Below are 27,473 nucleotides of genomic sequence, written 5' to 3'. Positions count from 1 at the left end.
CTTGTGGTGCTGGTCTGTTAGTGATGGATTCTTTCAGCTTTTGGGTGTCTAGAGAAGTCTTTATTTTGGCTTTGTTTTTGGAAGGCATTTTCCCTGTCTGGAATTCTAGATTAACTATTTTTTTTTTTTTTTTCAGTGCTTTAAAGATGTTCCAGTGTCTTCTGCTTGCATTGTTTCATATCAGTAATCTGCTATTTTTCTTTCCTTTTTTCTTCTTGCTTTTTAAGAGGCAGAGTCTCACTCTCTCATCCAGGCCAGAGTGCAGTGGCGTGATCATAGCTCACTGTGGCCTCAAACTTCTGGGCTCAAGTGATCCTCCCACCTCAGGGTCCCTAGTAGCTAAGACTACAGGTGTGTATCACCATGCCTGGGTAGTTGTTTTTTAATGATTATTCTTTATTTTTATAGAGATAGGGTCTTGCTGTGTTGCTCAGGCTGGTCTCGACTTCCTGGCCTCAAGTGATCCTACGGCATCGGCTTCCCAAAGTGGTGAGATTACAGGCATGAGCCACCACACCTGGTCTGTTTATTTTTATTTTTTGCTCTTCTGTTTGTAATGTATCTTTTCTCCTTATAACTGCTTTTCTTTCTTCCCCTGCCCTGCCCCAGCTTTTTTTTTTTTTTGGAGACGGAGTCTCACTCTATCATCCAGGCCAGAGTGCAGTGGCGTGATCATAGCTCGCTGCAGCCTCAAACTTCTGGGCTCAAGGGATACTCCCACTTCAGCCTCCCAAGTAGCTGGGACCACAGGTGTGTAGCACCATGCCAGGCAATTTTTTTATTTTTTGTAGAGACAGGGTCTCACTATGTTGCCCAGGGTGGTTGAAAACTCCTGGGCTCAAGCGATCCTCCCACCTTGGCCTTCCAAAGTGCTGAGATTGCAGGCGTGAGCCACTGTGCCTGGCCCTAACTGGTTTTCTAACTGAGTTTAAACAATGTAATGATGATGCGCTTTTGTGTAGTGTAGTTTTCTTCATGTGTTTTGTGCTTGGGTTCATTGAGTTTTTGGGATTTGTGGGTTTATAGCTTCATCAGATTTGGAAATTTTTCAGTCAGTAATTCTGCAAATTTTTTTTATTCCCTTTTCTCTTTCCTCTCTTTCGGGGACTCCAGTTACATGTATGTAAGGGTGCTAGAGGTTGTTCCATAGCTCTCTGATCATTCATTTTTCCCAGTAGTCCCTTTTTTTTTTCTCTCTGGTTTGTTCTGGATAGTTTCTGTTGCTCTGTCTTCAAATTCACTGGTCTCTTCTGCGTTGTCTAATCTGCTGATATTTCCTTTCAGTATACTTTTTATCACAGACATTGTAGTTTTCATCTCTAGAAGTTTGGTTTGGGTCTTTTAAATATCTTCTCTGTCTCTAACATGCTTAATCTTTCCTTTAGCTTCATGAACATATGGAATATAGTTTTAGGAACTGTTTTAATGTCCTTGCCTGCTAATTCCATTATCTGCTTATTTTTTGGGTCTGTTTCTATTGTTTCCCTCATTATGGGTCTTATTTTCTTGTTTCTTTGTGTATCTGGTAATTTTTTATTGTATATCAGATGTTGTGAATTTTACCTTGTGGGGTGCTGGATATTTTTGTATTTCTATAAATGTTCCTGGCATTGTTTTGGGACACTGTTAAGTTCCTTGGGAATGGTTTGATTCTTTAAAGCTGCTCTCAAGGCTTGTTAGTTGGGATCAGAACAGCCTTAGGCCCAGGCCTGGTTTTTCCTCACTACCGAGGCAATACTGTCCTTAGTACTTTACCAATGTCCTGTGAATGATGAGGTTTTTCCACTGTGGCTGGTAGGCACACAAGACTATTTCTGTTTCAGTTTGAGGTCCAAGGATTGTTGCCTTGGACTAGTACAGATCAGTACCAGCTGAGAACTGGAGGGGGACCCTCTGTAGGTTCCTGGGGTTCTCTGTGTGGCCCTTTCCTCTCTGGTACTCTGCCCTGTGAACTCTGGCTACCCTGGCCTCCCTGGAGTTTGCATTCCTCTCCTCCACTCCCTGTGTCTTGGGCCTGGAGTCCCTCTAGGAGTAAGTTGGAGCAACTATAGCACTCAGCTTGGTTGTTTCCCACTGTCAGGGGTCACTCTTCTGTGCTGTCTGATGTCCAGTGTTTACAAACTATCGTTCTATGTGTTTTGTTTGGCTTTGTCTGGCTTTTTAGTTTTTTGAGGCAGGAGAGTAAATCTAGTGCCTCTCCCTCCACATTAGCCAAAAGCGGAAGTCCCTGTCCAGTCAGCATTCCTTGGATGCCTGTTGTATTGGTCCGTTTTTTCACACTGCTATAATAAAAAGAACTGCCCAAGACTGGGTAACTAATAAAGGAAAGAGGTTTAATTGACTCACACTTCGGCATGTTTGGGAGGCCTCAGGAAAGTTATAATCATGGCGGAAGGTGAAGTATGCTCGTCTTAATGGCGGCAGGTGAGAGTGTCTGTAGGATAAACTGTCAAACACTTATGAAACCATCATAGCTCATGAGACCTCATTCACTGTCACGAGAACAGCATGGGGGAAACTGCCCCCATGATCCAATCACCTCCCACTAGGTCCCTCCCTCCACATGTGGGGATTATGGGGATTACAATTCAAGATGAGATTTGGGTGGGGACACAGAGCCAAACCATATTACCTTGTATGTGCTCAGTGTTGACCTAGGCGCTGGGCTGCAGAAACAAACACGACATGGGCTGTGCCCTTGGGGAGCTCACACTCTAGCTGGAGAAGCATGCTGATTCCTAAATAAGAAATGCTACGTGCTGTGTACAGAGTACCATGGAAGGCAGGATGAACTCTTTGGGAGGAAGGAGCAAGGAAAGCTTTAGAGAGTTGCTGGCTTTTGAGGGATGGAGCAGGCATTTTCTAGATGGGGAAAGTGTAGGAAAGAATATTCCAGGCAGAGTGGAGAGCAAGAGCAAAGGCAGAACAGCTTGTGCTGTGAACTCCTTGCTGGGCAGGATCCCTGTCTTACTGATGTTTAGAGATCAATGTATGTCAAATGACTGCAAGTGTGGTTTTTGTTCTGGGACTAGTAGGTAGAACAGAAAGAGTTGGGATGGAGTGGGCAACCCATGGAGAAATAGAGGCTTGGGGTCAGCTGATACAGGGCGTTGTATACCAAGCCAAGGAGCACAAGATTTGGAACATAATACCAAATGCTGGGGAGCCATGGGAGGGCCATGGGAGCTCTGACTGTGTTCTCTCGAGGTTACTGGGGGGTGTAGAAGAGGGCTGGAGAGGGCCGAGGCGGGCTTAGGGCAGACTTTCTGTACAAGGATGAAAATGAGTCCACAGCTCAGTGCAGTCGTGGATACAGCTTTGCCACCCTTTGTTTGATAATGGCCTTCGTGGATTCCTGCCTGAGTCAAGAATTGATTTGAGAAGGCCCTGGCTTGGTTTCTCTTTTTCTGTGGCTATACCTGTCTGCCTGTGGATGATTCCTCTGGACCCGGAAGTTCTGGGTCTGGCTTATCACTGGCAGGGGTAGGGTCTGCAGCTGCCCCACTTTATATCAGCCTAGGATGGCCAAACCTCAGTGAGAACAGCGGTCTCATCATCTTGGGCTTTGAACAGATACACTTTGCATGACCGGTGCACACTCCTGGATGTTTGTCCTGAATGTGTCTTTGCCTTGACCTTCTTCTTGATCCCTCCTTAAAGGGACAGTTGAATCCACTTACTCAGCTCGCTCTGTGGAGATTAGAAGTGGGCTGGGGGAGGATGGACAGCTGCAGATTGAAATCCTTTCTGAGTCATCTGAACAGTAGGGACAAAGGAGATACAAGTGGAAGTTGGTGTGAAGTCAGTATGTTTTCCTCTTCAAGTCACTCATGGGCCAGAGAAGGAAGAGGCCTTGCCAAGTGGCTTGGCTTTACTGTCAGGAAGTTTCAAAAACCGGCTACCTATTAAATCACCTGTTTCTTGGCCATCATTTTGATTGATGCTGAATGCTGTTGGTCTGATTACATCCAGCCTTTGGAGTTATGTTCCTCTGTTGACTGATGCCAGCTCTGGAGGAATCTTAAATTCTCTGTCCTGCGTCGACCCAGGAAGTGCTTGAGTTGCAGAGGTAAGAATGGGCTGAGTGTCTGCCCTCAGCCACAGTGATAGAAATCACGAGCAACTGTTTATTGATCCCTGCCTGAGAGCCAGACTTTAGACTTTCTAGGCATGAAACTGTATTCGTCTGTACAAAAGCTCCATCTTAGAGAAGACACTGAGGCACAGAGATTTAAAATTACCCACCCAAGGTCTCCCCAGCCAGTAAGCAAGAGTGCAGGGTTGTCTGTCTTACAGATTCAGAGCCTTTAATCCCTGGGTGTCCCCTGCAGAGCTGAGTTTCAAAGAAGGCACTGCTCCTGTGCTGCCGGGGCTCCTGGGCCTGTACATCTGTTTGGACTTTAGTCTGAGGGCTGGTGAACGAGAGTAGTTACCACTTTAGTATTTGTTAGGACAGCATCATGCTGGGTTCTGAACGAAATAGAACAGATCCTACTCTTTAGGGATCTAGTTGAAGATATCCGTACCAATGACCATTGATGAAGTTGGTCCCCAGAGCCAAGCCTGGTGTTCTGTGGATGTAGACTTGATCGAGGAAGCCGAGCATAGTGAGGCGTGTGGGCTATGAAGCTGGACGGGCTTTGTTGCAGTTCAGGCTCTGCGTTTCCTCCCTGGGAAACTGTGGGCAGGCACAGAACTTCAGTTTTCTCCTATTTAAAATGAGAAAAGCCTGAGGATGGACAGCAGGCTTAGGAGCGGTGAGGATTACCTTAGTTGCGGTGTATGGAACACCCGGGCCAGCCTCTGGACTGTGAGCAGCCTCTAAACCTCAGACGCAGGGCCTCTCCCAGTTCCTGACACTGATGGCACAGTGAGGCTCTGGAGGGCAACTGGGCAGGAGGCGGTAAGGCCTGGTTTGGTGACTCCCCACACTCTACGCTGCTGGCAAGACATCACAGCTGAAAGGGAGTGGAGGAGGGGACGAGGGGAGGGACTGGTGAGGGTTGGGAGCAGCAGGGGTAGGGGGTTAGGGCGGTGGTCTCAGGGGCCAACTCTAGGTCAAGGGGAAACTGAGCTGTGAGAACAGGGCTCCCCCCGACCTGTTTGCCCAGAGCCTATGTGTTGTGAAGTGTTCTGTGCAGTAGGGTTTGGATTAAATGTTCTGTTTGGAAAAAAGAAAAAATCTCCTTTGAAGAAGGTTGAAAGTGACAGGATTAGGCCAAACCGGGCAAATGGGCGGAGGAGGGAGGTGTCTTGTCCACACTGGTTAGGCTACTCGACCCCTCCCACCACCACCCATTGACAGGTGGGGGGCTGAGGGGAGGAGGGGGGCAAGATGGCCAGCCTTTGGGAAGCAGTGAGAAGATAGGACACATTCATCCGGGGAGCCTGGTGGGATGGTTGTGAGAAAGAGACCCTGAAGACTAGAAGACGAGTTTGCAGCCTGCATAGGGCAGGGATGGGTGTGTGTGAGAGCCTTTGGAACACTGACTAGCTAAAACGTGGTGATTGGACATCAGGGGTGGGGGGACCCACATGTCTCAGCTGACCTGGAAGCCTGGAAGTCAGGGCCAGGAGCTGAAGTCATGGATAGAAACGGAGGCTGGGAGGAAAGTCTGGTAGAAGAGTGAGAGGAGTGGGAGTGGAGATCTAGGAATGCTAGAATGCAGGTGTGTGTGGAGGTTCAGCAGGTTTGGGAGGAGTCCCCCACGGACTGGGTCAGCAAAGCCAAGCCAGCGACCTAGAGGGCAGGGTGTGAGTGCTGGGCTCTGCAGCCTGCCACGTGCTGATAGAGCCTCCCAGCCAGCCAGCCGAGTGGCTTAATTTCCCGAAGTCTTCTGCCACTCTGGGTGCCTCCCACCATTTGGCACAGTGAATGGCTTATTATTCTTGAGTCTTCTCACTTGACGGCCCTGCGTCTGGGCAAAGGGGGGTCAGATGGAGTTTTTCAGTGGATTGAGGAGCATTCAGTTGTTATATAAATATTTATGTAAAGATGACAGTTTCCTTCATGAAGCAATTTCCTTATGAGAGATTGTACATTCCCCCTATGTATGCTTATATTTGAGGACTCTTGTCTAGATTGGTTTGGAGCTTGTTTCAGAAAGCCACACCCTTTGCTTCTGACTGGGATCTGCTCTTTCAGAGTCCTCTGGTTGCAGACCTAGCTGGGTGCCTGGCACAGTTGACAGGCAGCATTTCCTAACAATTAAGTTGTGAGGGAGTGGGAATTAATACTGCCTGGCGCCAGACATGCTGCTTGGTGGTCTTGTTTAATTCTCATTTAATCCTTACAACCCCATGATGTTGGTAATATTAGCCCCATTTTACAAATGAGAAACAGAATGAGAACGGCTGAATAATGTGCCCATGGTGATATAGCTAGTGAAAGGTCAGGATGGGATTGAAATCTAGGAGTTTTTGTCTCCAAAGCCTCTTCACGTAGCCTTTTTTTTTTTTTTTTTTTTTTTGAGACGGAGTCTTGCTCTGTTGCCCAGGCTGGAGTGCAGTGGCGTGATCTCAGCTCACGGCAAGCTCTGCCTCCTGGGTTCACGCCATTCTCCTGCCTCAGCCTCTGGAGTAGCTGGGACTACAGGCACGCGCCACCACACCTAGCTACTTTTTTTGTACTTTTAGTAGAGATGGGGTTTCACTGTGTTAGCCAGGATGGTCTGTGATCTCCTGACCTAGTGGTCCGCCTGCCTTGGCCTCCCAAAGTGCTGGGATTACAGGCGTGAGTCACCGCACCCGACCCCTCTTTGGGTAGTCTTAACTATTTATCCCTGGTGGGTGGGAGGAATCTCCAACCCCAATCCAGCCCCAACCCTAGCAATTCCTTAGAATGAAAACCAGCTGGGGGCGGTGGCACAGGCCTGGACTCCCAGCTACTTGGGAGGTGAGGTGGATTGCTTGAGCCCAAGAGTTTGAGGCTGTGAAGTGAGTTACTGTTGCGTCCCTGCACTCTAGCCTGGGCAACAGAGTGACAGAGTGAGTCCTTCATCTCTTAAAAAAAAAAAAAAGAAAACTAAAAACGCAAAAAATTGAAACTAAAAACGCCTCCCTCTCCATGGTTTACACTGTAACTTTTCCACTTGTGAGGAAGGTCAGTTCGGTGCTGCTTTGGGTCAGGTGAGAAGAACTTGATGATTTGATTTTTTTTTTTTTTTTTAACCTCCTGTGGGAAGTCAGGAAACAAAACAGTCTGGTACTCGGATGCACAGCTGGAATCATTCCGGGAAAAGAAAACCAGATCCGGCCCACAAATATTTCCTCATTCAGCAGCACGATTAGGAAGGTTTCTAAGGCAACAGCAGGTGTTTCTGACATACGGGGTAAGATGGGGCCAGTTCCTTTTTAACACGTACAGGTTGGACTTTGCAGGTTGCCCTGGTAACAGCTTCTTCTGGTACCATAGGTGGATGTGGGGAATTTGTAAGAAACCAAGGGATGTCACAGCTCTTCTTGCAGTGTGATTTCGGGCTTGAGGTCACTGGCAAGTAAGTGTTGTCTGGCAAGGCGAGGGGAGTGGTGGGAGCCGTGCTTCAGCTGCCAGATGCTGGAGCCGGTGGAGACTGGAATCCTCCTGCCCAGTCTCAGCAGCCATTTCACTTGACACAAGATTGCAGCCCAGGGGTTGCAGGAGTAACCCCAGGAGGTGGAATAATTTATATTTGTTCAGTGCTCAGGGGTTTGCAAAGCTCTTTCTGGGCTGTTCGCTTATCTGAGCCACACAGCAACCCCTAAGGTGGGATTATCATCACCGTGCCCCATTAAGGAGACCGAGGTTAAAGGACTTGATTAAGGTCACACAGTTAAAAGAGCTGTGGAGCCAAAGCACAAACTCAAGGCATCTGTTTTCAAATTCCATGTCTGCACAGGACAGAATTCTGTGCAGACACAGAGTTTGGGGAGAGAGTTGGCATGAACCACTTAGAGGCAAGGGGTGAGGGGCAGTGCAAGTTGTCTCTAGGGCTGGCATGCCACACTCTGATCTCAGTGCCCTCACTGTCTAGAAAATGCTGCATTTTGCAGTCCAGCTTTTTTTTTTTTTTGATGGTTATCTTTGGAAAGGATCTCTGATCAGTGGAAACGATTTGTTTTTGAGCTGATTAGCTCGTTGAGCAAAACCATCTATGCATGACTTTTTTTTTCCCCGACAAAAACAGATCTGGAAGGCTGCCCCAAGTTTGAATCCTCCCCAGAGTCCCCCTTCCACCCTGGTCTCCTAGGAAGTTCTGTGGCCTCCCTTGCTGGGGATGTGGCGCTGCCTTTGGCGTAAATCCACTGGCCCTGTGCTATCTTTTACCACATCGTGTACCCTGTGCTCAAGACCTGTGGGATCGATTTAGTCAAGATATAAAGTAATGGAAAGAAGTTGAGACCAGAGATCAAAGCAACAGGTGCCAGATGGCCGATCTGGCTGCACCCAGAAATGCTGCTTCCTTGGTTCTGATAGCAAAGCTCCAGTGCGTTCAGCCTGTGCCCCCACCCCCAACCTCCTTTCAGTGCATTGTGGCAAACGGTGGGGCTCCAGGATTTTTGTGGGATGTCTTTGTCACCTCTCCCCTCTGCCCCACCCCCTTTTCTGTGATCTGTACCCTTGCACTTGTCTCCCATAGAGGATATGGCGTCAATTCAGGTCACACACCTGAATTGTGGGTTTTGATGGCCCACCCAGTTTCTCAACAGCTTTTGAGTTGAAATTTAAAAATGGGAAGATGTACCTAGATGTAGATTTCTGGCTCCCTTTGGAGAGCTGATGGGTCTGGGAAAGCTGGCAAGGCTGCAGGAGGGGCCTAGAATCACCAGGGCCGCTTTCCAGTCAGACACACTCCCTGCCTGCCGCTTGGCCTCCTACTGCCGGCCTGGCCTTTGTAGGCCACTGGGGTTGGGACCTCTGGTGGGGGTGAAAACTGCAGAGACACAACTTTAAAAAGCAAAAGGAAAAAACAAAAACAAGTGCTCTTCCTTCTCAGGGGCTGGTAGTGAGGAACCAGGGGCACTGTTCCTCTTCTCTGTGCAAGGAACACAGACTGGCTCACGCATAGCTTTCTCACCTTGTTCCCTCCCAGCCAGATCATTCTCGAGTTGATGATATCGCCCCAGAAAAGGTGTTTTCTGCTGTACCTGTGAACCTGTGCAGCTGCCTGCCCCGCAGCCCTCCCTCCTCCTCCCCTCCCAGCCCCTTGGATCTGCAGTGGCTCCCGCCTGGGCTGTGCTGCTCCTGGCATGGCACGCGCAGGCCCCTGTGGCCAAGCTTTCCAGGCCCACAGAGCGGCCCATCTCTTCTCCGTACTCCATTGGTGTCTGTCTCTGTTACGCCACTCTCACCTGTATTCATGATGAATTATTGTGAATAGTTTTGGCTTTTTAAAATGAAACTGAGTTACTTGAGAGTTAGGATCAGCTCTTACCTGTGAATGCTGTGTCTGGCTCATAGTAAGAACCCCCCAAATATTTGCTCACATCCTGCTGCCCCCATTTATCCTTCCTCCCTTGATGTGGATCTCTCAGTATTCTTGGCAAATGCAATTGCTTCATAAGTATTGATTCAGTAAGGGAGTGGAGAAATGCGAGCGGGCGGGGGTGAGGGGAAGAATGCCCCGTTCTCTGTCCCCACATCTTCACTCACTTGTTCTCTCCTTCCTGTCTCCATCACTTTTTGGGCAAACATTATTGTGAGCTATCTGACAGCCAGTCTGCTGGGCTTGGGTTGACGAAGATGAGTGAGACATTCTCTTTGTCTTCAAGGGGTTGATTTATTCTCACCCTCAACAACTCCCTACTCCTGGCGCAGCAAACCCCGGAGGTCACTAGAGCAGTGCTGCATCCTCCCGGGCATCCTGGCAGTGGGAGGGGCTCTGGGCCAGGGCCCTGGTACTGAGGGGCCCAGGTAGTTGGACTCGTCACACCCTCCAGCAGCAAAAGCCCATGGACTCTGGGTCCCTGAAGGACATCTCAGGACCCCCCTAGTTCTCTACTTTGAGATATCTGTGGTGGCTGAGGTCACTCCGAGAAGTGTCACTTTGGACTTGTCCCTTGTGTTGGATGATGGAGTTAGATGCCACCAGCAGTGGATGGCCAAGCTTCAAGGGCACTTTCTTAGCAGCTCTGTGGGCTGTGGGCAAAATAGTTTCCTGTTCTCCCTTCTCTGTATTAGGGACCCAGGGAAGTGCTTGCTGCTTCCAGCCTCGCTGGTGGCTCTGAGGAGCAGGTGATGGCTGTGGCATTGGTGAGATAAAGGGAACTGTAATTTCCAGGGGTGGGTGATGCTGCGGTAAACCCCACAAGGTGGCACTTGCCTGCCGAGCCTGAGATGCTGTATGAGGGCGGTGAGGTGGGCCTCCCGCACCCGGAGGCAGGGACAGGGAGGGATGGGATAATCGGCGTGCTTGCGTGGGCTTCTAATCTCTGGATCTCGGGCCTTATGGCTAAACACCTTATCCTCACTGCAACCCTCTGATGGGCCGAGCGGGTGGGGCAAAGATGTTGGTGAAATGAAAACACCCACACAGGGGTGCAGTATCCTTCCTGCTTCTTTCTGGGATTCATTTTATCTCTGAAATAGGAGTCACTTAAGCTCATGCTGGCTTTACATACCAGAGAGGTTATGTAAATTAACAGGAGAGTTTACAGAGGGCTTTGGTCTCTTTTATTTATTGTTTCAATTAAAGACCAGTGTGATAGTACAGAGGGCTTTGATTTCAGAAGAGCCTTGTAAGAGTTCGTTTGCCCATTTTACAGATAAGGAAAATTGAGTCCCCAAACGAAAATCTGGCCTCTAGCTATTTGGCAAAGTTGGGAGTAGGGTTCTGAGCACTCCTCATTTGGGACATGTTTGTCTGGCACATGCCACCAGTGCCTTCTGAAATGGGAGCCCCATGAGCAGAGGAGGTAGCAGCTTGGTGGAGGCCCCTGGTCCCCTTCCCAGACTTAGCTTCCGTGTAGGGGGGACTCCTGGCCTGTTAGACGCCTGACATCGTGGCAGGCACTGTTTTCACATGAATCTCCCCTGTGGAGCTGGCCAGAGCTTGGGCACTCGTCTCATGAGCTGTGGCCGCGACGTTCTGCCTCTTGCTCTTTACCGTATGTGACGCTGCCTCCCTCTGTGATGTGGATTGTCATGTCACTGCAAATCTGAAGCCTAAATCCCAGCATGAAGGCCCCTGTCTTGTGCACCTGGGTGTCACCTGTCCCACTGTGCCCACACAGAGCCAAGCCTTAGGAAGTGCCCTTGGGGTCCTGGTGGGGACTCACTCTGTAGAAACAGCACTGCCTGCGTTCTCCTCCTGCCTCTGCCGTGACTGGGTGACAAGGCCCTTCCTCCCCCGGGGTCTTTGCTTTTCCTCTGTCAGATGGGGTTGCCTCCACCTGAGTTCCCCCAGAGTGTTGGGGAAAGGAGAAAATAAGATAATAGATGCCAAACTAGTCATATCCAGGTAGCCTAGTTAAAATGAAAACTTCATTAAAAATTAAGAATCGGCCGGGCGCGGTAGCTCCCACCTGTAATCCCAGCACTTTGGGAGGCCGAGGCAGGTGGATCACTTGAGGTCAGGAGTTTGAGACCAGCCTGACCAACATGGAGAAACCCTGTTTCTACTAAAATTACAAAATTAGCTGGGCGTGGTGTTGCATGCCTGTAATCCCAGCTACTGGGGAGGCTGAGGCTGGAGAATCACTTGAACCCGGGAAGCAGAGGTTGCCGTGAGCCAAGATTGTGCCATTGCACTCCAGCCTGGGCAATAAGAGCGAAACTCCATCTCAGAAAAAAAAAAAAAAAAAAAAGAATTGGCTGGACGTGGTGGTTCACACCTGTAATCCCAGCACTTTGGGAGTCTGAGGCAGGTGGATCACTTGAGGTCAGGAGTTCAAGATCAGCCTGGCCAACATGGTGAAACCTCCATCTCTACTAAAAATACAAAAATCAGCCAGGCTGGTGTCAGGCACCTGTAATCCTCGAGAGGCTGAGGCAAGAGAATTGCTTGAACCCAGGAGGTAGAGGTTACAGTGAGCTGAGATTGCGCCACTGCACTCCAGCCTGGGCGACAGAACAAGACTCCGTCTCAAAAAAATAAAAGATAAAAAATAAAGAATCCTGGAGATTCTACAGTTCTAGGTCTGGAGGAGGACTTAGGACTCAGGGACTCCATGAAGCACATGTTGAGAATCCCTGGACCAGTAAAGGCATTGTCATTCCAAACTGCATGACCTTGGGCAAGTAACGTCACCTCTCTCAGCCTCCCCTGTGAGGTTGGGGTGATATTGACGCCCACTGTGTAATATGGTTGCCAGGGTCCTCATAGCAGCAAATGCTTAGTGGTGCTTACTATGTTCCACATGCTGTTCTGTTTTACAGATTGAGAAATTGAGGCACAAAGGGGTTAGGTGACACAGTAAGTGGCAGAGCTGGGTTCATACCGAGGCAGTCTGGCTCCAGAGTCTCATCTCTTAACCTCTAGACCAGTGGCTCTCAAAGTGTGTTTCAGGGGGACTCCTGGAGGTTTCCAGAGACCCTTTCAGGCCATCCATGAGGATAGAGTGGTTTCCATAATCATTCTGAGACATTATTTTCTTTCTTCACTCTCTTTTCTTGCATGAGTATACAGTGCAGTTTTCAGAGGCCGCATGACCCATGATCATGTTGTCATTCTGGCAGCTAATGGAAGGTAGTGTTTGTGTATTCTTGTATTTTAAAAATTTCTCGGCTGGGTGTGGTGGCTCACACCTGTTATTCCAGCACTTTGGGAGGTCAGGGCGGGAGGATTACTTGCGTACAGGAGTTTGAGACCAGCCTGGATCAAGTAGTGAGACCCCATCTTTACAAAAAATTTTAAAATATTAGCTGGGTGTGGTGGCACATGCCTGTAGTCCTGGTTACTCAGGAGGCTGAGGTGGGAGGATTGCTTGAGTCCGGGAGATCAAGTCTGAAGTGAGCTGAGATCATGCCAGTGCATTCTAGCCTGAGCGATAGAGCGAGACCCTATTTGAAAAAAGTTTTTCTTCCACTTTTAATTTCGAACATGGTAAATACCGATAGCTATAATCCACATAAACAAAACTCTTGGAGTCCTCCTTAACATTGAGAGTGAAAAGGGGTCCTGAGACCAAAAAGTTTGCGATGTGTTGTTGGAGGCTGTGTTACCTTATTAAATGTGATACTTGTCAAACATCTGGTGGCACCTCCCGTGGTAAGCAGCTGGAGGGGAGTTGGTGCCTGTCCCAGGGAATCTTGGCTCTTCTCGGGGCCTCCCCACGCGTGGAGACTTCCGTGTATGAGAGTGAGTCCTGAACCTGCTGGGTGCTTTCACAGATGGCGGTGCTGACTGTGCTGTTTGTGTGTGGTCAGCTAGCTGCCCGTGACAGAGCTTCCGTCCTCCACCTGGCTGCACCTGCAGTGCTCAGCCCTGATGGCAGGAGTGAGCAGATGCTCAGTGGCGGGCCTCCCCTTGGGTGGAGCCGATATGGGTGCAGCTGCTGTGGCCCTGCAAGTTCTGTTCCAGGCCAGGCCCGGCACCGAGCCAGCACTTTGCCTGTGCTATCCCATTGAACCTCGCACCCGCCCTGTGAGGGAGGGGCTGTTGTGAGTCTCATTTTGCAGGTGAAGGACTCAAGGCTCAGGGAGGTTCCACCTTTGCCAGGGGCAGGGCCTGGACTCCAGCTGTCTGGCTGGCTGGAGCCTGTGCCCCTGATGTGTTTCGGTGTCTTCACAGTGTTGCTCCTGCTTATGGCCAACTCATTTGGGTTTGGATTTGGGGTGTGTTGCCAGTGTTCCTCCCAGAGTTCTGCTCCAGCCCAGGCCATCTGCAGGCTGCTCTTCCCCTGCTCCAGCTCTAGCTTTTACTTCTTTTCTTTTCTTTTGTTTTTTTTGAGACCGAGTCTTGCTCGGTTGCCCAGGCTGGAGTGCAGTGGCACGATCTCCACTCACTGTAACCTCCGCCTCCCGGGTTCAAGTGATTCTGGTGCCTCGGCCTCTGGAGTAACTGGGATTACAATCGCGTGCCACCACGCCGGGCTAATTTTGTATTTTTAGTAGAGACAGGGTTTCACCATGTTGGCCAGGCTGGTCGCGAACTCCTGACCTCAGGTGATCTGCCTACCTCGGCCTCCCAAAGTGCTGGGATTACAGGCATAAGCCACTGCGCCTGGCCCAGCTTTTACTTACTTTCATTATTTTATTTCATTTTACAATTTTTACAATCAGATGCTACATTGCCTAGGCTGCTCTTGACCTCCTGGCCGAAAATGAGCCTTCTACCCTGGTCTCCCAAAGTATTGGGATTACAGGTGTGAGCCACTGTGTCCGACCTGGCTCTGGGGCTTTTAGACCAAGGGTTTTGGAGCAGTAAGGTGAGGTGTGGACAGAATACAAGTTTGAATTTTGGCTCTGCCGTTTGCTGGCTGTGACTCTAACCTTTCTGATACCCTGTCTGCATATGACATGGCTGCTGCTACCTCTCCTTTTTAGGGGAGAACAGCTCAGGGAAAACTGACGTTGCCCGTACTCAGAAACCAGGGGTCTCCACTGTGATAGGACTGGCATGGAGCTGTCATCTTCTCAAAATCTGGCCCTGGACCAACTTTGTCAGTCTCTCCAGGAGGGATTCCGGATTTCTGGGCCCTGCCCTGACCTACTGATGCAGAGCTCTGTGGGAGGGGCTGGCCACCTGTATCGTCAGTGAGCTTTGCTGGAATTCAGATGCACACTGAAGTTTGGCAATCCCTGCTTAGAGGTTGGGGGCCACTTTTAACCCTCAGGACATAACAAATACTGGTCACGTCCCTATATGGATAGCTCTTTATCAGTGGCCATATGATTTGTTGTTTAAACCAGGGCACCCTTGAGTGGGTGGAGGCGGGGGTCCCCTGAGGAGTGCACTGGGACTTCCTGGTACATGGGAACATGTGGTCGTTTCTCAGTCCTCCTCTTACCTTTCTGATGGCCCTAGAAGATGCCGTTCGCTTCCTACTGCAAATGGGGAAACTGAGACCTGGAGAAGGTTGCATCTGACCACATAGCTGTAACCTTGGTTCTTGATTCTAGAACACCTTCTCAGCTGGGTTGTCAGCCTTGGCTCACCCTAGCTGAGTGCTGGTGCAGGTAGGCTGTGGAGGACCCTAGATTTCTGTGGTGCTGGAATCTTTTGAAAACTAACATAACCTTTGTGATGAGAAAAACCAACATTAAAGCTATGGAGCCGGACATGGTGGCACACACCTGTAATCCCAGCACCTTGGGAGGCCAAGGCAGGAGAATCGTTTGAGCCCAGTAGTTCGAGACCAGCCTGGGCAAAATAGTGAGACCCTGTCTCTACAAAAAAATTAAAAATTAGCTGGAGGTGGTAACACACGCCTATAGTGCCAGCTATTGGGAGGTTGAGGTGGGAGGATCATTTGAGCCCAGGAGGTCAAGGCTGCAGTGAGCCCTGTTTGCACCATTGCTTTCCAGCCTGGGCAACAGAGTGAGACCATGTCTCAGAAAAAAAAAAAAGCTATGGAATGCACGTCTGGAAAAGATACAAACCAGATGAAAATGGAGGACACTGTCAGCAGAAAGGAAGCAGGTCCCGGGTGTATTTGTGCTTCCTCTCTTCAGTCCCTGGGGTTCCCTCCTGGGCCTGGCTGTGACCCATCTACCACACAGACAATCGATGGCCCTCCAGGCAGAGTGACAGGGAGAGGGCCGCTGACACCAGCTCTCTGTCAAAGCAGATGTCCTCTTTGGGTCGCTCAATTTCTTTCCTTCCTGATTGCCTGCGAGGCCAACTGGCTGATTTTTTTTTTTTCCTGCTCCTATAAGGATGCGCATATGACAGTCCCTTTTGGTGGCACATGGAGAGGGCTGCAGTTAAGAGGAATTCTGGAGGGAAACCTGAGGTTTCTGGAGCACTAAATATAACAAGCAGTGACATAGTTGAACTAGTGATGTTGAAGCCAGCAAAGCCCCCATGTGTGGAGCTTGGTGTATTTCGGGTTCAGACAGAAATAGATACCTACCAGAGGGCATGATGGCATCAGTGCTTGCAGGCAGCCTTGGGCCAAACTTAGTCTCCATCCCTGCTGCCTGGCCCTCTCCTCCTGCCTTTTCCTCTCTGCTCCATGGGGAGCTCCATCTAGCACCCGAGGATTGTGGTTTTGCTTCTGGCTGCAAGTACTTTCACATATCCTGTTGCTCATGAGAGGGTGGAGGGAGCAGCTCCTTGGTCTCCCTGGGGAGGGGGTAGGCTGAGCCACAGGAATGTGCTCTCAGAGATCTCTGCCCCTCCTCGAGATCTCTGCCCCTCCTCGAGCCTCCCGGTGGAGTGGTATTATCGCAGGAAAACTCCAGTTTGTTTTTGATAAATCGTATGTACAGGCTCGGGGGTCCCTTCCTCTTGGGCTGCCCATTCGTTACTTTGGTGTCACTGTGTTCACAGGGAAGGATGGAGACGCTGAAGGATAAGACCCTGCAGGAGCTGGAGGAGTTGCAGAATGACTCGGAGGCGATTGACCAGCTGGCCCTGGAGTCTCCTGAGGTAGAGGGAGGCTGGTATGGGACCCAACAGAGGCCAGCAGATGAGGCTTGTTAAGAGGCGCTTTTTAAGGATGCTGGCTTATTGGAAGTTTTGGCCAAATTCATTTCCCTTTCCTGGGAACTTCATCCTGGTTTGGACTCAGAGGAATCCCTGAGGCTTCAGAACAGTTCCTGGGAGTTCTTGGTAGTGCTAGGGAGTCCACTGCCTCCTGGTGCCTTTCCAGGACCCAGATACCCCAGGAGTCCCCACACTGTCGTTCCAGCCCAAATCTGGAGGCAGCTCCTCAAAGCACTGGTATGGTTTTGTACCCACTTTTCCAGAGCCTTGTGTGATCCCATATCTCCAGGTGGCTCTAGGGCTTCTAGGAGCCATTCTTGGGCTGAGATCTAGCTCATCTCCCATTTGATCCTGTTTCTCCTCATAACTGGCCCCTAATCCTCTCGCTCTTAATCACAGAGTCCTTGTGGAAAGAAACAGAATCCTGCCTGTGCAGAGATTTACACTTAATAAAGGACGTTCCCTGCCCCTAGCATCTCCTGTGACCCTGGGATGTCCCCTGTGAGATGGGAGAGGTCAGGCCACACAGCCAGAAATAACCTACGGTCACCCATTGAGTGGCTGCAGCTCATCCGTTGTTCTGGAAGCTCCCGCTTCCTGTCCCTAATGTGAGGGAGAGACACGCACGCAAGCAATGCCAGCTCCTTTGATTTGCATTTGGAGTACATGTTTACTTGCACGGATGAGCAGGTATGGTGTGTCTCTTCTGTGAACTTTCATTTTGAAAAAAATAATGATGCTCCCCCATCCAGTGTCTCCGTGCTTCCATGCCATGGGGGGTGCCAGGCCGGTGAGTCCCCTGCTCCTGTTCCGGCTTGTGCTCTTGCCACCTGCTGCCTGCTCTACTGCCTAAGTGAGGAATCTTCACTGGTGTTGGAGGTGTCTGAACATTGGGTTGAAAAGACCTCCTGGTGGGCAGATTGTGAGGAGAGGTGGACACCATGGGCCATATCCTAGCACCCTAGGGCTTTTTCAGTCCTCAGCAAGGACGTGGAGCAAAGCTTGCTTGTCGAAGCCCCAGGGCCGACTCAAATGGCTTGTGAGGCTGTGAGCTCTGCCAGGGCATTGCTCCTGCCCGGCCTGGTGCTGGGCACAGTGCAGCTCTGCCTGCGTTCCTTTGTCACGTATTAAGCACTGTGAGCATGGTGCCATGGGAAGCCCAAGGCCTGCTTCTAGAGTGTGCAGAGCTGAGCAGGCTGACAGAATCGTGAGAAAGCAGAGAATCACGGAAAATGTGAGCAGAAGCGACCTCTTGGGCAGAAGGCATTTGAATTTTGTGGTGTGCAGCCACACCTGTCCCATTGATCTGAACTCTCTGAGGGAAAAAAACCCTCGTGGATCAGGTGGAAATGAAGCTGGACAAGCCACTTAGACTTCAGACCTTTGGCAGACTTTTTTATGGTGGGCTGTAAGACAGTCATTGAGTCACGGTGGGATTGTGAGAAGAGACAGGAGCTCTCTCTTAGTTTGGGACATGGACATGGCTAGGAGAGAAGGGAGTTGGCAAGGGCTCTCTCCATGTAGAAGAGTGTGCATAGAGGGGTGTGTGGAGGGGAGCTGCTTTGGGTTGGGGGCCAGATATAGAAAGGAAACACTGTAACTTATTAAGGAAAGTTAGTCAAAATGGTTTTATCTCCCACTTTGCAACTTTTTTTAATTTTTATTTTTTTAGGCAGATTTTTACTTTGTTGCCCAGGCTGGAGTGCAATGGCGCCATCATGGCTCACTGCAGCCTCCACCTCCTGAACTCAAACAATTGTCCCACCTCAGCCTCCCAAGTAGCTGGGACTACAGGCGCACACCACCACACCCAGCTAATTTTCAAATTTTACGTAGCAACTTTTTTTTTTTTTTTGAGATGGGGTCTCGCTCTTTCGCCCAGCCCGGGCGGAGTGCAGTGGCGCAATCTCGGCTCACTGCAAGCTCCGCCTCCTGGGTTCACGCCATTCTCCTGCCTCAGCCCCCCGAGTAGCTGGGACTACAGGCACCCGCCACTGCGCCCGGCTAATTTTTTGTATTTTTAGTAGAGACGGGGTTTCACCGTGTTAACCAGGATGGTCTGGATCTCCTGACCTCGTGATCCGCCCGCCTCGGCCTCCCAAAGTGTTGGGATTACAGGCGTGAGCCACTGCGCCTGACCCATAGCAACTTTTGAGAACTATTAGATACTTCTTGTTGAGTTTTGCTGTAGATTCAAAGAAAATTGATAATTATCTATAAAGGTTAGTAGCGACTCCTTCCTGTTCTAGCTATTTATCTGTATGAGTATAGATTCTTCCTGCTTATTTCCACCAAAGTAATATACTAGGGTAGATTGAATTCAGAAGCAGCAAAACATGTGAAAACATCTTTTATTTACCTATTTTTAGTCTTACTGACCGCTTTTCAGTGAGTGGGAGGACTTCACACTGAACCCCTAATATGCATTGATATGCAGTTTTCTAAATTGATGCATATTTTGCGTATTTATGGGGAAGATGAGAATCTTTGTTGCATGCATAGAATGTGTGATGATCAGGCCGGGTGCAGTGGCTCATGCCTGTAATCCCAGCACTTTGGGAGGCTGAGGTGGGTGGATGACCTGAGGTCAGGAGTTTGAGAGCAGCCTAGCCAACATAGTGAAACCCCATCTCTACTAAAAGTACAAAAATTAGCCAGGCGTGGTGGCCCGTGCCTGTAGTCCCAGCTGCAAGGGAGGCTGAGGCAGGAGAATCTCTTGAACCCAGGAGGCAGAGATTGAAGTGAGCCGAGATCACGCCATTGCACTCCAGCCTGGGCAACAGAGTGAAACTCTGTCTCAAAAAAAAAAAAAAAAAAAGAATGTGTAATTAAGGTCAGGGCATTTAGGGTCTCCATCACCTTGAGTATTTGTGGTTTCTGTGTGTTGGGAACATTTTACGCTTCTTGCTACTTTGAAATATACAATACATTGTTGCTGACCATAGTCACCCTACTCAGCTGTTGAACATTAGAACTTACTTCTTCTATCTACCTGTATGTTTTTACCCATTGACCCACTTCATGGAGAAAGATGTGAGAAGGCTGTGGGGACAGCGAGCAGAAATAAGTAGGGCAAGATTTAGCGGAAAATGATACAGCGTCGATTTGTTGGTTTAGACCCAGGGAAAGGGCAGTGGACATATAGGAAGGCCAGAGGATCCATGGGCCCTGCAAGGGATGGGTGAGCAGGAGGTCTTTAGGCCTTTCACTCTGGGTCAGCCATGTAAGTAAAGTTTCCATGGCTAATAAAAATTAGATTGAGAGTCACGTATGGTGGTTTGTGCCTGTAGTCCCAGCTGTTGGAAGGATGGGATGGGAGGATTGTTTGAGGCCAGCCTGGGCAACATGGGGAAACCTCATCTCTACAGAAAATAAAAGAACTTAGCCAGGCGTGGTGGTGCGTGCCTGTAGTCCCAGCTACTGGAAAGGCTGAGGCAGGAACATGGCTCGACCTCAGGAGTGTGAGGCTGCAGTGACCTATGGTCATGCCATTGCACTCATTCTGGACGACAGAATGAGACCATGTCTGTAGAAGGCAGCAGTGTGGGCTCTAGACTGGACAAACCCTGGGCCCTACATCCCTGAACCCTGGCAGCCTCGTCTGGAGGGCTCAGGGAGGGCAGAGAACTGTGGCATCCCTCTTTCCAATCTGGAGCACAAAGAAGAGGCTATGGGCCTGCCCCGGAGTGCAGAGCCTCGGCCCCTGTAGCTGGGACAGCAGAAGGGGTAGGCTTTCCCTGAAGCCTCCTCTTCCAGAGTGCCCACAGGCTTTCTATGTCTCCTGGGACATGAGCCAGTCTGGCTTGGTCTGTCACATGCTGACCATGGTGGAGAAGCTGCACAGAGAAGCTGCACAGTGAGGGCCTGACTTAAGAGTCAGTCTTGTTGAGCTGTTCTCTGCGCCCTGTGGCAGGTGCCGAGGCCTCTCTTCTGGTGCCCCATGCTGCTGTCAGTGTACCGTCACCGCTGGCTCAGCGTGCAGGTCTGACTCCTCCGCCCTCCTCTTAGGAAGAGGACTCCTTGGCCTATGCATGGGGCATCACATCACAATAGCTGGGAAGGGTGCCCTGGCGTGTGCCTCACTGGCTGGCAGCGACGAAGAGCCTGGCAGAGGGGTAAAGTGCCGCTTGGCTTGGGGAAGTGTTTGCAGCAGGGAATGTCCAGGGTGGCCCCTCTGGCTCATCTGTGCAGCTTCTCTGCAGGACACACATGCGGCACAGGAGGCAGGTCCGGGTCTCTCCTAAGTCAGTGGCATGGTCTGGTCCAGGGACCTGGCTCTTTCACCCCTCACAATAACTTTATTTGGGGCCTCATTATATGTCTTGCCTGTGCATCTGGCCAGGGCCACCTACCCATGGTAGGTCTCTTGACTCTGAAGCTTGGGGATAAGTAATTGGGACTTTTGATCCCTTCCCTCCTAGAAAGCCTCTGATTTTTCTCGTGTAAATTGGTCCACCCCCTCCTTGGGGCTCTGCACATTCCATCGTGGATATCAATCATGTGGCCTTGGGCGAGCTCTTCACCTTCAGCACCAGGTTCCCATGCGTCTCCACCTCGTGGGCTGTGAGTTAAGGATTAAGTGAGGCGCAGAGTACTTCATTCAGGGTTTGAACCTGGCTTTGTCTGACTAGTGGAGGGCTGAGTATCGCCCCAAGGATGAGCCCCTCCGCCCCAGGGTGAGCGATGTGCCCCCGAAGCCCCTGACCCAGACTGCCAGGAGGTTAAGGGTGATGGACGTTTTCCTTAGGTTCTGTTGTTCTGCCCTTTTAGGTCCAGGACCTGCAGCTGGAACGGGAGATGGCACTGGCCACCAACCGGAGCCTGGCGGAACGGAACTTGGAGTTCCAGGGTCCCCTGGAGATCAGCCGCTCAAACCTCTCAGATAAATACCAGGAGCTCCGGAAGCTCGTGGAGCGGTGCCAGGAGCAGAAGGCAAAGCTGGGTAGGGTGGTTCCTCTGTGAACTCAGGGTCCCCCCTCTGTGAACTCAGGGTCCCCATTCAGGGTTGGACGGGGCTGAGCAGCTGGAACAGCATGAAGGATAGATTCCCTGTCCCGTCCCCCAGGATGGGCAAGGCCCATAGCTACCGAGGCCCACCATGTTCCCAGCCCTGTGCTAAGTGCTTTATGTACATTTTTTTCACAACAGCTGTAGAAGGGTGGGTACTGTTGTTACTCCATTTTATAGGTAAGAAAAATGAGGCTCAGAGAGATTCAAGAACTTGACTAAGGTCACCCAGCTTAGAAGTAGGTGGAGTTGGGATTTGAATCGAGACAGCCTGCATCCTTTGCTGCTGCCGTTACCCCTGGCAGCTCAGCTTCTGTGCTTTACTGAGCTGCTCTTGAGCTGCTCTGGGTTCTGTGTCCTAGGAACTGTCACCTTGGAAGGTGGGAGGGTGGTCCTTGTCTTGATGGTGAGAGAGCTTGACACTCAGGTTAGGTACCTCCCCTGGCTGGCAGGCAGAACTGGGTCAATTGGGCTCTGAAGCCCGAGTCGTTTCCCTTCCCAGGATGGTGTAGGGGAGGCTTGGCCAAGGTCTAGGCTGGGTTCATTTGGGCCCTTCTCTGCTCAGGAAGGTAGTCTAAGGAACTGGACCAAAAGTGCTCATCAAGCCCACCCGAAAGGACCCTTTGGTGGACCCTGGGGTGGTGGCTGGGCCTGGATGCACACAGAGGGCATGCAAAATGCCTTTAACACCGAATCAGGAAGCACTTTTCAAATGTCAGTCGTTCTGCCCTCCCTTCCAGAGAAATTTTCTTCAGCACTGCAGCCAGGGACCTTGTTAGACCTTCTGCAGGTGGAAGGCATGAAGATCGAAGAAGAGTCCGAGGTGAGAGCGCGAGGTGACACCCCTCTTCCCTGGATGGGGTGTCAGTCCCTGCAGCAGGGGCCCTTGGAAGGAGGAACAGATGTCTGCAAAGCATGGAACAAGGGAGCTTTCGTAGATGGCAGAGGTGAAGGACATCTTTAGTCCTGGGGAGGCCTTTTGGGTATAAATAACAGGAACCCAGTCCCACTAGCTGAAGCAGAAACGGGTGACAGTGGACAAGGGCAGCTCGCAGCCCTGGATGGTAGGGCAGCACAGCAGGAGGTCGCCAGGGGCTGAGGCCAGCTCCCTACTCCACCCTCCCTGCTTCCTGCTTCCCTCCGGCCACCTCTTCAGCCTCTGTGGGCAAACTGGTGCTGTCCACTCTGTGTGTGGGTGGAAGAAGTTTCTAGGCCCTCCAAGTCCCTGGGCTAGTGCTCATCCAGATGTTCAGCACATATATGCAGTGGCCACTGTGGGCCTGGCATGACGCCAGGGTGCCAGGACAGAGGTGACCATGACAGAGACAGTCCTCAAGGGACTGACATTCTAGTGAGGGAGACAGTGCATGTACCATATGTCAGCTGTGAGAAGGGGCATATGGCCAGGGAAGAGGAGGGGGTGCCTGAGGCGGCCTGAGGTGGGAGGGCTGCAGCTGAACTCAGACCCCGGGGAAAAACAAGAGGCTTTGATCCCAGCTGGCCCCTATTGTCACTGGACCTTATGTCTTCCAGGCCATGGCTGAGAAGTTCCTGGAGGGCGAGGTGCCCCTGGAAACATTCCTGGAGAATTTTTCCTCCATGAGGATGCTGTCCCACCTGCGCCGGGTTCGCGTGGAAAAGCTCCAGGAAGTGTTGAGGAAGCCCAGAGCTTCCCAGGAGCTGGCCGGTGATGCCCCTCCACCCCGCCCACCACCCCTGGTGCGCCCAGTCCCCCAGGGAACGCCCCCTGTGGTTGAAGAGCAGCCGCAGCCACCATCAGCCGTGCCTCCCTACCCTTTGCCCTACAGCCCGTCCCCCAGCCTGCCTGTGGGCCCCACTGCTCATGGAGCCCTGCCACCGGCCCCTTTCCCGGTGGTGTCCCAGCCCTCCTTCTACAGCAGCCCTCTGGGCCCCACTTACCCGGCAGCCCAGCCTGGACCCAGGGGTGCTGCGGGTTACTCCTGGTCCCCACAGAGGAGCACGCCACCCCGGCCGGGCTATCCTGGGACCCCAACTGGTGCCTCTGGGCCTGGGTACCCCTTGGCGGGAGGCAGGGCTCCCAGTCCTGGTTATCCTCAACAGTCCCCATACCCCGCAACAGGAGGAAAACCTCCCTACCCAATACAGCCCCAGTTCCCCAGCTTCCCAGGCCAGCCCCAGCCCTCAGTGCCCCTGCAGCCCCCTTATCCCCCCGGGCCCGCCCCTCCCTATGGGTTTCCACCACCCCCGGGGCCTGCCTGGCCTGGGTATTAGACACACTCCTGGCCCTCGGCCCCTCCCTAGTCCCACCCATGCTCAACCTTTGGCCCAGCCATCGCCGAGATTCGAGGGTCAACTGGAAGTGGCGTTGGTGCTCCCTGTGGACTTGCGTTGGCACCCAGAGGCCTTGGAGGGACAAGGCACTGGGCAGTGTGACTGGTCATGGCACTTGCTGGCCTTCTGGCCGGAGGTCCTCCTAGAAGCCCCTCCTTTCACTGCCTGGCTGCAGTGGTGCTAGCCAGGCTGGAGTCCAGCACCTCTTGCCGGTGTCTGTGTGAGTGAGCGCATGTGCGCATTTATGAGCATCTACTTGCGGCTGCACTCAGGGCCATTTGAACCCAGTGCAGAGTTATCTCGATAAGGAGGCCCCGGGTCTCCAGCCCCCTCCATCTCATCTGGGGTTTGGCGTATTTGACATGGAGCCCCATGCCAAGGGATGCAGGTGTTGGTGTCTGTCCAGTATACTCAAGGCTAGCCTGCCCATGCACTGTGGCAGGGGTTGGATTGGAGGGAGAGAACAGAGTTGGGAAAAACAACAGGTTTGAGTCCTATAAAGCCATAATTTAACTCCAGTAGTTGATGTCAGACAAGCTTGTCCTATGTCCTATTTGAGTGGCAGCAGCGCCAGCCCAGCAAGAAGGCTGGGGGTTATGAAGTTTGTCCCCAGACCTTGCTTGCACTGGTTGGAGAACCCAGGGGGCTGCCTTGGGCCCTCTGGCCAGAGGGAAGGGGGCAGCTTTAGCCTTGGAGATTGTGGTCACATTGGGGCTTGTTTAGGACTGGAGGGCCAGGTCACCTTCCCCGCCACCCTTCTCTCCTCTGGGGCCCCCCACTTTAGGGCGACTTTGCCCGAGGCCCACGCATCCATCCACTCCTTTAGTGCCTTGAATCTCATTCACAAGCAGCCCCCTCCCTTCCCCTCCCCTTCTCCTGACTCGTTTGATGTAATCCTCCCACCCTTGGTGTCCATCCTAAGACAGGCATCAAAAGAGGCCCTAACCTAACTTCCCAAATGGTGCTTTTTAAAAAAACACCATCACTACATTAGGGGCAATTTTTTCGCACCTCCCTGTCTTCAGAATGTAAAGGGCGGGGATTATGTCTCCCTTTAATATGCAGCCCCCTGCACTGTGGGGTTTGGGGCATGTTCAGAAATAAGAATGAATACAGTAGACAAAGGGGGTGTGATGCGTGTTAACTTGGTTGTTCCAGAGGTAAACCAGGTCTCAGGGAAGAGCCTGGAGCTGCTATTGCTTAGGAAGTTGTATGTGCCTTGAAATGTCCACTACCTGAGGACCCAGCATCTGGTGGGCCCGGGGCTGCTGGGGCCAAGGAGGGACCTTGACCTTCTGGTGCCTGCCCCTCCCCGGCCTACGTGCCATCCGCATGACACTAGGTCAGCGCTGCCGGTTCTTTACCAAATGTGCTTGCTTCTCCTAAGTTATTTATAAAGAGAAATCACTAATGGACTCTACTGGTTTGAGTGCTTCTGAGCTGGATGACCGACCGCCTGTATGTTTGTGTAATTAATTGCCATAATAAACTTTGGTGAGTCACATGTGGTGTGGTGTTGGTGGGTTTGAGTGAAGACGTGGCTGCATGTGGGTGCCTTGAACTCTTCTGCAGCCTTCAGATCGTGCTCTCTGGAGGGGCCTCTGATTCACGTCCCAAAGCCCCATCCGTTTGGATGTCAGCCTTCCCCTGCCCGCTTGCCCCAGGGCTGGCCCTGGGAGTATTTACCTTCCCTCTCCCGCTCTTCCGCTTTCTTTCTTAGCCGTTTTCCTATTGGAGCCTGCGTTTGCCTGGTCCTGGACTGAGAGCAATGGCATGCAAGGCCACAGGATGCCACGAGGGGGCGTCTGGTCCTCAGCCCGCTCGGGAGGTGCCGTGTTCCTGCCACCTGCCGGGCTGGCGGGATGTTGGCGTGTGGGCCTGTCTGTGAGCCATCTAATTCTAACCTGCGCTTGCGGGATGGGCTCAGAGGGACAGCAGGCCGCTAAACTGGCTGCGGCACCAACAGTCTTCTAGGCTTTGGCCCAGCCTGCCTCCCTCCCCAGCGTCGCCCTGAGCTCTGCTGCTGGGCTGCCTATCCCGAGGCCGAGGAGGGCGTCTTCAGCTCAGCAGGAAGGGCAGCTTGGAGGGAGTCTGAAGATCGGGCTTCTAACAGTCCCTCATATCAGCCCTCCGCCTCTTCTTCCCTGCAAGGTGACCGGGCGGCTGCCTGCGGAGGATGCCTAGAGATGCCCTGAGTCGCTATGGCTGCATGCCGTGCTGTGCTTTCAGGCGCATTATCTCCTGGAGTCCTCGCAACAGCCCTTTCATCCCCAGTTTAAATGGCAGGAAACCACAGGGCAGGTGGTTCGGTGAGCAGGTTGCACAGCCTTAGGAGGAGGTGGGACTTGGACTGGGTCGGTTGGATTTCAGAGGCTGTAGGGGCTCCTCCCTGCTGCCTTGGTGGTACCAGAAGTGCCTCCCGAGGACAGAGCTGAGAGTCGCTGGGCACTGGTCAAATGTTTACTGCCCTTCACCCCCAGCCGAACTCTGGCCTTGCCTTGCAGGTGCCCAAGGCTGAGGACACAGGACATCAGGGACAGCTGGAAGCAATTTGGCTTTGTAGGAAGAGGCTGCAAATCTCCCTCTAGGCGCATAGTCAGGTCACCTGCCTTGGGTTGGTGCCAGAGTGGTGGCAGGGGGCACGGAGGGGCTGACTTTCTAAGAAAGGACCATCATGAGCTGCCTCAGCTGGTCAGCCCGCGTGTCCCACCCTGTGCTCTTTGCTTCCCCCTTTCCCTGGCCACCTCACCTCAGTGGGCAGCACACACAGGCGCTCCTCACGCCTCCCTCTCTGCATTCCTGGGAGATCACTGGCTGCTTTTCACCAGACTACAGTGGGCCTCCCGCTGCAGGGGGACAGACCCCGAGCATCAAATTTAGAGTCTCAAGAGATTCCTAGCTTAGGACACTTTGCTGGATGTGGTGAGGCCATATGAATGTCATGTCCTTACAGCTCTCTGTTCTGCTCTGTACTTCCAGATCCCTGGGTGCATGATAACTTTTTTTTTTGAGACAGAATCTCACTCATCTGGCTCCCAGGCTGGAGTGTATTGGCACCATCTCGGCTCACTGCAACCTCCTTCTCTCAGGTTCAAGTGATTCTCCTGCCTCAGCCTCTTGAGTAGCTGGGATTACAGGTGTGTGCCACCATGCCTGGCTAGTTATTTGTATATATGTGGTTTTTTGGGAAAAAAAAAAAGCCTGTTTCCCAGGCTGGAGTGCAATGGCAAGATCATGGCTCACTGCAGCCTTAAACTCCTGGCCTCAAGTGATCCTCCTGCCCCAGGCTCATGAATAACGGACTATAGGCATGTGCCACCATGCTCAGCTAATTAAACTCTTTTTTTTGGTAGATATGGGGTCTCACTTTGTTGCCCAGGCTGGTCTGGAACTCCTGGTTTCAAGCAATCCTTCCACCTTGGCCTCCCAGCCTCATGCTGGGATTAGAGGCATGAGCCACCATGCCTGGCCACGTGACAGTGTGAAAGCTAGACTTGTTGTTTGGTCCTTGGTATCCTTGACCTAATGTGCTAGAATCAGGGGTTGCACGCCCAAACACTCATTGGCCAGGTCACATGATTTACC

General features: G+C 51.7%; 1 protein-coding gene across 5 annotated transcripts in view; it reads left to right on the top strand.

Annotated features, from left to right (window-relative positions):
* The window catches only part of VPS37C (VPS37C subunit of ESCRT-I), a 31,093-nt gene extending 5,701 nt beyond the window's left edge, over positions 1-25,392 (top strand). For 2 of the 5 annotated variants that reach the window (XM_058438767.1, XM_058438766.1), the window contains exons 2-5: positions 16,413-16,511; positions 21,339-21,510; positions 22,316-22,398; positions 23,109-24,420. In XM_058438767.1, the coding sequence (XP_058294750.1) occupies positions 16,419-16,511; positions 21,339-21,510; positions 22,316-22,398; positions 23,109-23,828 (1,068 nt within the window). In that variant the 5' untranslated portion in view covers positions 16,413-16,418 and the 3' untranslated portion in view covers positions 23,829-24,420. Of the gene's footprint in view, positions 1-471; positions 490-3,995; positions 4,070-7,188; positions 7,332-16,412; positions 16,512-21,338; positions 21,511-22,315; positions 22,399-23,108 lie in introns of those variants that run through there. The other 3 variants (XM_058438764.1, XM_058438765.1, XM_032153005.2) reach the window with 3 other exon arrangements.
* Positions 25,393-27,473: the final 2,081 nt, after the last annotated feature.

This window comes from Hylobates moloch, unplaced genomic scaffold (genome assembly GCF_009828535.3).
Source record: "Hylobates moloch isolate HMO894 unplaced genomic scaffold, HMol_V3 SCAFFOLD_5, whole genome shotgun sequence".
Taxonomy (NCBI): Eukaryota; Metazoa; Chordata; class Mammalia; order Primates; family Hylobatidae; genus Hylobates; species Hylobates moloch.
Note: the sequence above shows the minus strand (reverse complement) of the source record. Positions and strands in the feature narration are given on the sequence as shown.